Here is a 12,098-nt window from a genome sequence, read left to right as displayed (position 1 = left end):
TATCCTTAACGAAAAGGTTATGTTTTAACAGAAAAAAAAGGTTACGTTGACTGGTTACGTTCTATTTGCGCTGAAAAGGATATGACGATAAGGTAAATCAAGCTTTGCTTCTTGGCAAAGAACAGTGCATTCAACACTCATATATTGTACTGTACTGTAAGACTTTTTTTATAGTTCTATTTTCGGGTCTTGCTTAATTTGCTTTTATGGAAGCTTATCTTATTTTATCGTATATGATACAAACAAACTCGCCACCAACTGTTGGTGAACTTGTCCCGGGTAGCGCAGGCGAGTTTGTGAGTTGCAAGTCATGTGAGAGCTTACGGTATAGTCCCCCTGTTTCATTTTCTCAAAGAATTGTAGTTACTTACTTGACAATACTAGGCAAAGACAGGTCTCCAGATCGAATGACAGCGATGTGAGCAACTTGGGCGTCCTCCACGATAGTCTGTTCAATGAGCTCGAAGCCAACTTGAACTGAGAGAAAATTTACGTCTAAAATTAGTACAAATGCAGGTGATGCACTAAAGCTTCGCTGCCACGCCTTATAGTAAGTACCACGAAATGCTATCATCGCATCGCGGAGCAGGAAGTTGTTTTAAAAATCCAGCAGGGCCCCCACAACGGAACCGGAAAGCGCGGCATAAAGAGTCTGCTCATAAGAAGTTTTATCTAAAGAAGAGTCGCCTTAATAAAGGTCCATTATGTAGTTCCACTCATTTCACCTAATTGGAAAGCTTTCAAGTCAACAAACCATTCTCCCTTTGTATCTACTTCATCTAATCTAAAGTTTACCAGAACATGCTCCCTTTGTATCTAACCCCTCCTACCATTATTGTCGGCTATTGTGACGTTGGCTGTGTCTGGGAGTGTTGTTATTCTGGGATCCGTGCTACTGAGAATGAGCTTGAACATTTCGGGGAACTCAACAAGATTATCGTTGATTATCGTGACATCAATATCAAGCTCAAGGACACCAGGGCTGAATGTGAGATCGAGATTAGGGCGTAAAAAGTCCACACCCGTCTCAGCTGTTACGTCAATCGGTGTTACTCTGTATAAGGAAAATATCAACAAGACAATTAAATCCCAATAGGGACATCAATAAGTGATTAAAACAGCATACGTACTGGACAGTATGAGTGGCGGTTATGTCTCCAGTCCTCTGAACAGGGATGCGGGCAACTCCGATATCCTCGCGTACAGTGATTGCCTCAAGCTTGAATCCTATCACAGCTGTTGAAAAGCAGATGGGCGTTAACGTTCAGACGAAGATGAGATGAATGAAGGATACGGCACCTGACGTCAAAAACTAATTAGACCATACGAATAGATAAGATACCAATTAGACCATACGAATAGATAAGATACCGATTAGGCCATACGAATAGACAAGATACCGATTAGACCATACGAATAGATAAGATACCGTTAAGACCATACGAATAGATAAGATACCGTTAAGACCATACGAATAGATAAGATACCGATAAGACCATTCGAGCAGACAAGATAACGATAAGACCATACGAGCAGATAAGATACCGATAACACCATACGAATAAATAATACACCGTTAAGACCATACGAATAGATAAGATACCGATAAGACCATTCGAGCAGACAAGATAACGATAAGACCATACGAGCAGATAAGATACCGATAACACCATACGAATAGATAAGATACCGATAAGACCATACGAATAGACAAGATACCAATAAGACCATACGAATAAATAATACACCGTTAAGACCATACGGATAGATAAGATACCGATAAGACCATACGAATAAATAAGATACCGATAAGACCATTCCAGCAGACAAGATAACGATATGACAATACGAGCAGATAAGATACGGATATGACCACACGAGCAGATAAGATACCGAAAAGACCATACGAGCACTATACCGATATGACAATACGAGCAGATAAGATAACGATAAGACCATACAAGCAGATAAGATACCGATATAACAATAAGAGCAGATAAGATACCGATATGACAATACGAGCAGATTATACCGATATGACCACACGAGCAGATAAGATACCGATAAGACCATACGAGCAGATATTATCCCGATATGACAATACGAGCAGATAAGGTACCGATATGACATTACGAGCAGATTAGATACCGATATGGCCATACGAGCAGAAGATAACCAAAAATCGCTCTTCCCAGGGAAAGTAACCCTTTAGAAAATCGATACAAGAATAACAATCAATGTCCAATCAATTCACAACACATCATACTCACCGTCGTCATCAATGATATCCACGGTACCGACTTCTGGCCCGATGCGGTCCACACCTGGATCAGTGATGTCAAGTTTTATGGTGAACCTCTCCGTGTTCTCCACCAGTTTGTCATCGATAATGGGCACCTTGATGTACTTCACCCAGTCTCCAGGACTGAATATGAGCTCGGATGCATTAGGAATAATGAAGTCGAAATCGGGCGTTGCTGATCCACCCATGATGATGTACCTGGAGAAAATGATGACAATAATAATTATCACATGAACACCACAACAACGACAATCGCACAAACAACGACATAGGCCACAAGCCAAATAGTCAACGAAACAGGCTACAAACCAAATAGTTAAAGAAACAGGCTACTATCTAACCTATCTAACAATCTAACCATCTTCATTATCACCGTAACATTGTAATACATGAAGACAAGTAAATAGTTCTGATTGATTGACTACATTAATTCAGTGATGTTTAATACAAAATACCTGACTAAATGTGTACGGTCCGTTTTGCCGTTTCTGATCACGGAGATTGAAGCATCGCCGACGCTTTCAGGGAAAATGTAGGAAGGTAAAGAAAATCCGATAGCAGCTAAAAAAGGAAGAAACACCTTCATAAGTAATGATTTTGTAATAAACACTGCAGACTTACCACTTGGAGATGACGGCTACTTAGAATTGTCATCAATGATGTTAACGACTGTCTAGTTGATGATGACGATAACTTACCATCGTTATCAATGATGTTGACGACTGTCTGGTTGATGATGACGATAACTTAGCATCGTCATCAATGAAGTTGACGACTGTCTGGTTGATGATGACAATTACTTACCGTCGTCATCAATGATGTTGACGATTGTTTGGTTGGAGATGACGGTAACAGTAGGCTCAATGCTACTCAGCAGAAGTTTAAAAGTCTCGGTATCTTCCACTATTTTATCCTCGTTGATAGGGATCATCACAGGCTTAGACGTTTCTCCTGCTTCAAATGCCTCAACAACAGATGGCACCACGTAATCAGATCCTTTCTCAGCGGTAATGTCGATGAATTCAAGGCTATAAAGTAATAAAACCGGTAAGGTTTTTAAGAAACAAAATTGAAAAGTTGTGCTGTTGTTTTTTATTCACTTTTGAAGCATGGATATTTTTTTACCATCGTATTTCAAGCGTTACGTTTAGAAATCATACAATCTAGGCAACAGTATTGAAGTTGCTTCTTCTTTCTTAAGTTATTGGCCCCGAGAAACTATGTCCAAAAAGCGATACAACAGTGTTACGGGTAATTTTCGCTGTGAGAGCACCCGTTAAATACGGACAATCCGTTAGTTGTGATAGCATTTAAGACGGTGTAACTAAGCTTCCACTGTGTATTTTGATGCACCTACCTAAACGTGTGTCGAACACTGGTATCGCCAGTTCTGTTTACAACGACAGACACCTTGCCAACATCTTCTGGCACAGTTATGGACTCTGGATACAAGCCAATAGCCGCTAAAAATGGAAAGAGGCATTTAGATGTTTGTGTTAGCATAGAGAAACACGATCATAGGGAAATCTATGCACTATTATCTCGTAGCTTTTTTTCAGCTGTTTGGAAAGTGGTCGTTAAGTACAGCGTTTAATGAAGATTTCCAGACGGTCATCGGAGCCTGAGCTGTGAGAGTGGACGCTTGCTTACCATCATTATCAATAATAGTGACGGTTGAGGTCTTGCGTACAATAGTCACACGAGGGTCATCAGACATGAGCTCAAAGCCAAATGTTTCCGGGCCCTCAATAAGCTTGTCGTCGGCGATCAGAACGCCAATTTTCTTGGTTGTCTCCCCTTCGGTAAACACCAGCTCATTGGACACGGGGGTAATACCAGCGTGGTCAAGTATTGGCGTTGCAGTACCCTCCTTGAGTACAAATCTATAACACAAGTGTGCACTTAATAATATTCTTAGCTACTTCGTTAGTTTTGCGTCGTGTATGTGGAGTTTTGGATTTCCCTGTGGTATATAACCTATCTGGCGGATAACAAATAGAACAATAAATATCGATGAAGGATCATTCAAGGTAGATCCAGTCTCTGCTCAAATAGCGGAAAGCTTATCATACCCCTGCCATACAAAATATATCATAACCTATTTATTCGATTCTAATAATAGCATAAAAAGGTAAGGAAGGCGTTACCTGACTTTGTGTTCAACAGTCACATCTCCAGTTCTTTCGACTGGTATATAAGCCACTCCAATATCTTCAGGCACTTCAATGGACTCGATCTTGAAACTAATTAACACTAAAGGTATAAAGAGTCAAATACGATTAGGCGAAAAATTTTGGTAAGCTACGTGCGATCATCAAGACTAGTTGCATGTAGTGATAACGGGTTTTAAAGATGAGTTCACAAAAATTGCATACGGTAGATAAGCTGCTTCAGTGGGAGTCAAGGCTGAAGCACCTTTGAAGAAAATGTAAAAAGGACGCGTTGTAACATTAGTTTTTGGATATGGAAATAGTACTTCTTTAATTGTTAAGACGAATTACAATTAAAGTGGGCGGATACCACCGATCAAGGCGGATAACATAAGTGTACGTCCTGACGAAGCATAGACATTTGATTATCATTATTAATTCTTAAAGGGGCACTCACATTAGGATCACTGGTGGCTCAAAAGGAAAGTATTCAAATTAACAAATTTAAATATGCGTAACTCAACTGTTTATTTTTTCCTACCTACTATTTTACTTGGTGGCATTATGGTTTAACTTCAATTAGTCTTTAGTCTACCTACCATCGTTGTCAATTATTATTCCAGTAGCTGTGTCGGGGTTAGCGATCACATCAGGGTCAGTGCTTGTCAGAGTGATGGTAAAGCTCTCCAGGTTCTCCACCAGTTTGTCGTCAACAATAGGGACCCTGATCACCTTCTCTTCGTCACCTGGAGCAAAGGTGTAGTGCAGTGTCGTGGGTGGCTTAAAGTCAACGTTCTTCGTCGCAGAGCCATTGTTTACAACGACACTGGAAACCGAATAAATAATGATTTAGACATAAATTACAATGGGCGACACTGGAAATCAAACAAATTCATGATTTGTTAATTGGTTTCTAGAAGCGACACTGAAGGCGTCACTGGAAAAAAATAATAATTTGAAAACAAATTGCAAGAGGCGATATAAGTAAAGTTTGTTAAGTTAAAAATTGGATAATATTTATGAGTCAGTAAGGTGTGTAGCCCGCAATGCATCGTAATGAGCCCTAAACATCGTTCCAAACTACGGGTTACTACAAATAGATGCTTCACTGCAGTTCAACTTTACAGCTGGCCCAAAGAGCTCTATGAATCCGAAAGTTACGTTTTTGATTGTCGGGAAGGGTGAAGTGTTATAGTTACCTGAATGGATGCTCAACCGTCTTGTCGCCGCTTCTCACAACGACAAATTCTGCTTCCCCAACGTTCTCAGGAACAGTGACGGATGTTGTCTTAAATCCAAGGACAGCTACAAAAATATAAAGGCATTTTTAGCAACAGCGATCCGAAGTTTGCTACTGTAAAAAAGAAGTACTTTGAATTGGTAAGATCAATTAAAAACAATCAAAAAGCCTTACAGGTATGTATTTCAAAGTACAATTATGAAACATAAAAATCGCTGTCCTAGCTAAAGTAGTTATTTGGGAAGTACTTTACTCTTTTCTGTCTTGATTTCAGTAAAGCTAATTTATATTTCCATAGTGGAGGAGATCGATGCATGTCGCAAAAAATGGCTTTAAGGACACAACACATGGACGGTCTAGGCCGCCGTAGGATTGATTGGGGTAGATCCTAACCGTTGTTGTCATTGATCTGTATGGTCGCAAGGCCAGGGCGTATTGTCACTCTTGGATCCTCAGTACTGAGTAATGCATTAAACTTCTCTGGACTCTCCAGTTCATTATCGTTGATGATGGGGAAGGACAAAACTTTAGAAACTTGTCCAGGTTCAAAGATGATCTCAAGGGACGAAGGGGCGTTGTAATCGTTTCCTTCCAAAGCGGTGTCATCTTGGACAGCAAGTCTACAAAACGAGAAAAACCAAGCGTTAGAGAAAACCTATATGGTCAAGATTAAGGCAAACAAACGAAAGCTACCCTGAAGATAAAAAATATACAGCTATATATGTCTTTCTCTCATGTAGATCATACTCAATCAGATAGAGTTTACCGTAAACGTACGTGATAACATGTTTGGCAGTGATACTTCCGGTTCTCTGCACAGTTAGAGTTGCCGAGCCAATATCCTCGGGAATACTCTTGAATGTCCGTACAAAACCGACGACCGCTGTAAGGGTAAATATTTTGTGATGTTAAAATTGTTGAAAATGAAACAAACAAAAAAAGGAACACATACATAGTGGGTTCATTAACAAACATATATACATTTGGAACATCTAAAATTTTGTTATCTTGCTAATCATGTAATTTTATTGGTCAAAATTCTACGACTCTTGGATAGATCATTAGTGAAACACATGCGCAAAACTCATAATATCGAACCAAAGATTTTAAAACTATAAACAAACCGTCGTCATCCAAAATGGTTAGTGTTCCAGTTCCTTTCCTGACAACAGCAGTAGGGTCAGCGCTAGATAATCGCAGGATAATTTTATCCGTCTCCTCCACCTCTTTGTCGTTCAACACAGGGATAACAAAATCTGCTTCTAAGCGTCCAGCAGCAAATGTGACTTGCAGATTAGAGGGCGAGGTGTAGTCTACACCCTCTGTTGCGGTGCTAGCATTGTCAAAAGTGATCCTGCGAGGAATGGCGGATAGCATTAGTTAAATATCGCACAATTGTATAGGTTCCTTTGCATTGGCAAGAGTGGTGCTAGAAGGAATAACGGATAGCATTTAGTTAAATATTGGATAAGTTGCAGTCAGGGATTAATACATAAGTTCGTGTGTTCATGTCAACAAGGAGGTCCTAAAGCCTCCTCGTTTTCAATAACAAATGAATTTTTAGCTTTGTTTTTTCCTCACTTACATGAGATGCTGTTGTTTATCAGTGTATCCATTTCGACGAAGTTTGACAATGGCGTGTCCAATATTTTCCACCACAGTAAGATCTTCGATGTCGATGTAGGCTGAAAGAGTTCAGAGGGTGGAAATAATTGCTAGATCGGAGATAGCAGGTGCTAGCCATCATTACCTTACATTAAATTGTACTAGCCATCATTGCCTCACATTACATTGTGCTAGCCATTATTACCTTACATTAAATTGTACTAGCCATCATTGCCTCACATTACATTGTGCTAGCCATTATTACCTTACATTACATTGTGCTAGTTATCATTGCCTTACATTGCATTGTCCTAGCCATTATTACCTTACATTACATTGTGCTAGCCATCATTGCTTTACATTACATTGTGCTAGCCATTATTACCTTACATTAAATTGTGCTAGCCATTATTACCTTACATTAAATTGTGCTAGCTATTATTGGTTTACATTGCATTGTGCTAGCCATTATTGCTTTACATTACATTGTGCTAGCCATTATTACCTTACATTGAATTGTGCTAGCCATCATTACCTCACATTGCATTGTGCTAGCCATCATTACCTTACATTGCATTGTGCTAGCCATCATTGCTTTACATTACATTGTACAAGCCATTATTATCTTACATTGCATTGTGCAAGCTATCACTATCTTACATAGCATTGTTCAAGCCATCACTATCTAACATTGCATTGTGCAAGCCATTTTTATCTTACATTGCATTGTGCAAGCCATTATTATCTTACATTGCATTATGCAAGCCATTATTATCTTACGTTACATTGTGCTTACCATCATTGTCCAAGATGGTTACTGAGCCCTTATCGTTGTTGGGATCGATGGTAACTGAGGTGTGTGTGGTGAAGAGAGTGACGCTCATGTTCTCGCTCTGCTCCACTTCTCTGTCATCTATGATAGGAATGGATATAGTCTTTGTGGTATCCTTCTTCTCAAAGACCAGCTCGAGGACGGACGGAACTTGGTAGTCGTCACCAGCCGTCGCGCTAAGGTCATGCACTGTGAAGCTGTAAATCATAAGAAATGACTCAGTCACATTTAAATATTCGCGTCACTTCTTCTTGAGAGGGGTTAAGCCAGGACTTGCGTGTCGCTAGGATTGGGGTTGGTAGCTGCTTTGTTAAGACACCTGGCATTTTCTAGAGAAATGTGACATGTGTTGGGTAACATAGCTGTGTTTGGAAAAATCCCTCTAGGTGTGAGGCGTTGTGGTAGCAGGTCTTTAAAACCAGTTACTAGCTCATCTATACCTGACTATGTGTTTGGCTTCGAGATAACCAGTTCGCCGCACTTCAAGGCTCGCGGTCGAAGCGCTCTCGGGCACGATAGCAGAAGGTATGGAAAATCTTACTACAGCTGCAAATATACAATAGTCATATTAGGAAATCTGGAATAGCTACCAGATGCGATTTATTTACGATAAAATAACTAGATCATCTTACATATATATTATTTAACAAAAAAATGGCTCAACAATTGGTGTCCATGAGCTAATTCTACTTTGATACTTTGATTTTGTACTACTCGATAGCCACTTCAAAACTCTACTATTTGATATCTCGACCATGACTCAGCAAAGTTCGGGAATGACTCGGTACTCACCGTCGTCGTCGAAGATAGTCACTGTTGCGGGCTGAGGGTTTACAATGACAGTCGGATCATCACTAGACAGGCTGACAGTAAAGGTCTCCGTGTTCTCCACCACATTGTTATCAACAATAGGAATCATGATAACTCTTCGAACCTCGTCCACTTCAAATGTCACCTTGAGGCTGGCTGGGTCGTTATAGTCCTCGCCCTTTTTGGCGGTGATGTCTGATAGAGAGACACTGTGCGAAAAAAAAATGTATCAGTGTTTTACTGTTCTGGACTGTGCAAAATACAAGGAATAATGTATTGTGGATCAGTTTCAATATGTTGAAATAACTACAGACCCGAATAGACAGCGCTAAAATGGTTGGCTAAACTGTCTGAGCAGCAAGGCTACTCTATCGAGGTAAGATGACTCGCCTGCTTGAACGTAGCGCTGCTAAATTATAATTTCTAAAGGAAAACTAAGAAAACCTGTCGGGCAATTACTTTTACTGCAGTCCGGTGGTATCATAACACGACACTTACATGAGAGTCTGCTTTTTCTTGGTATTACCACTCCTCTTCACAGGTACTTGAGCTTTACCAGCATTTTCTTGGACGGTGACGGATAGTAACTCAAAGGCGATTAATGCTAAAAATAGATGTCGTGATTAACAGCAATGAGAGCATAAAGACTTTTTTCACCGTGAATAAAAAGGGTTATATTTATGAGCAACAACTGAAATTTATGTACTGCTTAAGCTATCCACAAGGGTACAATTTAGCATAGAAACACATGTAGCCAGACACAAAATATATGGTATTTTTTAGAAGATTATGATATGTCAAGACCGATTATGATATGTCAAGACCTATTCTTACCATCATTATCCAGAATGGAGACCTTTGCCTTGTCAGGTGAGACAGTAACCTCAGGCTCGAAACTGGTCAGAGTCAAAGCGAAGTCTTCCGTGTCCTCCACCAGTTTGTCATCGATGATGGGGAATGGTATAAGGATTGACTTCTCGCCCTCTTTGAAGGTGAACTCTAGTATCGATGGCACGGTGTAATCACTATCTGACTTAGCGGAGCCATCTGTAACTACCACGCTAAATGTAGTAGAAAAAAGATACTTCAGAACACGATCAACAGGAACTTTTAAACTATATCAATTATCTATACTATTAAAAGCGCTACGTCTATTCATAAAACGTTTTGATTGATCGAGAAGCTGTATGGCATTATCAACCCTAACGGGTTTTGAGCTTCTTTGAATTTGTGTGCCATTATCGAAAAGACAGCAATCCTCTTGAAAACACCAAATTTTGAGGTAAACGAGTCCAAGTACTTTCAAGGTTGTGAAACAAAGGACAAAATCACAAGAAGGCGGTTCTGATTCCGTTACGAAGAACCTTTTCCTATTTCCATAGAAGTTTCACCAGGAAAGTTATGCCATGCCAAACTAGTTGACCCATTCACCGATTACACTACACCTCACAAAATCCCATGTCTGGCAATCATGTTTGTCTAGCAATCATGTTTGTCAAACAAATAAAAATCCCCCCTCCTTGCCAATGTTAAGCGCCTATCATTGGTATGAGGTAGCTGAGTTCCAGGCCTAAGTAAACAACTTTGGTTCGAGGGGGGAATGGGTGGGCTGAGTTTAACCAGTATGCACCCATAGACGGAAAAGAGGAAATGGGTCAACAGTTTTAGCGGGTATTTTAAATTTTTGGCGTTCAAATTGTGGGTAAGAGAATAAAAGTAGCGGGATAAAAATTCATTCACTAGTCGACCAGGCTAGCAAAAATGTGCTTAAGACGTGAGGTCGACGACTGGCAACCCAACTAAACATGTAATGGCTTGGCTAAATAAAATGTAGGTATATAAAATTTATAAAATATAATAAAATATTTTTTTAGCATTAGAGGAGTTGGGAAAAATGTTCTGCACAAGTATAGTACATACACATCACGTGACAAATGATTCTTGTTTGTTCGTGGTTTTTGATATAAAGTGGAAACTGGATTCATTTCTATTTGTGTGTGTCAAATTGTGTATTGCCATAAGCCCTGCTATCAGCATAAATAATAAAATAACGACAAAACGGTCGATGCAATATTTGTAAAGCAAAAGGAGAAAATCAAATGACATACTTGAATTTGTGCGGCACATCAGTAAATCCATTTCGTACAACCTCTACGTTTGCAGTGCCAATATCTTCTGGGACCTCAAGAGACTCCAAATTAAAACCAATCACAGCTGAAAAATAAACATTCAGTTACGATTAACAAAGGCATATGGTGAGAGAGGGAGACCGAGAAAAAGTGGATTCTTCAATCAGATGCGAGTAAATTGTTTTTGAGTATGACGCATGTGCCCTGTAGTGTAAATTTCTTTTTCACCTATAGTTTGCTTGTCTTTTACTCCCTTCACAAAAGAGAATGATTAGAGAAACTGTGTTAAATATAGCTCCTCTCTTCTCACATGTGTGCTAAGCCCACACATGTGCAAAGTTCACACTGATCTTGACTAGAATGGGCATCAGTTCAATTTATGTGTTTACTAGTGCTGAACTAACATACCATCATCATCGTTGATGTTGACGGTGGCGGTATCAGGGCTGATGGTGACGGTGGGATCATCGCTGCTCAGAACAACGGTGAAGCTCTCTGAATCCTCTAATGAAGCATCGTTGATGATCGGCACACGAACAGGCACTTCAGTGTCACCCTCGTTAAAGGACACTTCTAGAATGATAGGCTCGTTGTAATCCTCTCCTTTCTTGGCACTTCCGTCAATTATTGTTATTCTATAAAAAGAAGGTATAGAGTGATGTTGCAGATTGTTGCAGAGTTGAGGAACGTTTCAAATAAATGCCACCTGGAGTAGTGCTACTTGAATTCTAATCTACCTGGACTCTCGTTAAGTTTTTTAAACTTTTTTAAGTTTAATTCTATTTAGCCATTTCTCTTTGATGGTTCCATCGCCAACCAAAACGTCCCCGATAATTTCAAATGAACTGATGAAACCTTTTATTTTGGTTTGTTTGCATTGAGTGTGTGATTTGCTTACCTGAATGTCTGTGGCTTGGATGTGTCCCCTGATCTCACAACAGGGATGATAGCCTCGCCGTCGCTCTCCCTAACGGTGACAGAAGGCGACTTAAACCCGAGTACAGCTGCAAAAAGAAACATGACATCAAAA

The 12,098-nt window shown here is 39.8% G+C and overlaps 1 protein-coding gene across 3 annotated transcripts in view; it reads right to left on the bottom strand.

The window, feature by feature from the left end:
- LOC5513291 (adhesion G-protein coupled receptor V1) overlaps nucleotides 1–12,098 on the bottom strand; it is a 103,964-nt gene that overhangs the window by 8,685 nt on the left and 83,181 nt on the right. For 2 of the 3 annotated variants that reach the window (XM_048729070.1, XM_048729072.1), the window contains 23 exons: nucleotides 11,967–12,072; nucleotides 11,477–11,703; nucleotides 11,048–11,153; nucleotides 9,774–10,000; nucleotides 9,438–9,543; nucleotides 8,922–9,148; nucleotides 8,570–8,675; nucleotides 8,094–8,326; nucleotides 7,278–7,377; nucleotides 6,817–7,046; nucleotides 6,470–6,575; nucleotides 6,086–6,312; nucleotides 5,652–5,757; nucleotides 5,052–5,278; nucleotides 4,450–4,555; nucleotides 3,953–4,185; nucleotides 3,660–3,765; nucleotides 3,107–3,330; nucleotides 2,758–2,863; nucleotides 2,271–2,500; nucleotides 1,131–1,236; nucleotides 831–1,054; nucleotides 372–477 (listed from right to left, as the gene is read on the bottom strand). In XM_048729070.1, coding sequence (XP_048585027.1) covers nucleotides 372–477; nucleotides 831–1,054; nucleotides 1,131–1,236; nucleotides 2,271–2,500; nucleotides 2,758–2,863; nucleotides 3,107–3,330; nucleotides 3,660–3,765; nucleotides 3,953–4,185; nucleotides 4,450–4,555; nucleotides 5,052–5,278; nucleotides 5,652–5,757; nucleotides 6,086–6,312; nucleotides 6,470–6,575; nucleotides 6,817–7,046; nucleotides 7,278–7,377; nucleotides 8,094–8,326; nucleotides 8,570–8,675; nucleotides 8,922–9,148; nucleotides 9,438–9,543; nucleotides 9,774–10,000; nucleotides 11,048–11,153; nucleotides 11,477–11,703; nucleotides 11,967–12,072 — 3,775 coding nt within the window. The remainder of the gene's footprint in view (nucleotides 1–371; nucleotides 478–830; nucleotides 1,055–1,130; nucleotides 1,237–2,270; nucleotides 2,501–2,757; nucleotides 2,864–3,106; nucleotides 3,331–3,659; nucleotides 3,766–3,952; nucleotides 4,186–4,449; nucleotides 4,556–5,051; nucleotides 5,279–5,651; nucleotides 5,758–6,085; nucleotides 6,313–6,469; nucleotides 6,576–6,816; nucleotides 7,047–7,277; nucleotides 7,378–8,093; nucleotides 8,327–8,569; nucleotides 8,676–8,921; nucleotides 9,149–9,437; nucleotides 9,544–9,773; nucleotides 10,001–11,047; nucleotides 11,154–11,476; nucleotides 11,704–11,966; nucleotides 12,073–12,098) is intronic. The other variant, XM_048729071.1, reaches the window with a different exon arrangement.

This window comes from Nematostella vectensis, chromosome 6 (assembly GCF_932526225.1).
Source record: "Nematostella vectensis chromosome 6, jaNemVect1.1, whole genome shotgun sequence".
In the NCBI taxonomy this organism is placed as follows: Eukaryota; Metazoa; Cnidaria; class Anthozoa; order Actiniaria; family Edwardsiidae; genus Nematostella; species Nematostella vectensis.
The sequence above is the reverse complement of the archived record's forward strand: the minus strand, read 5'-3'. Positions and strand labels throughout refer to the sequence as shown.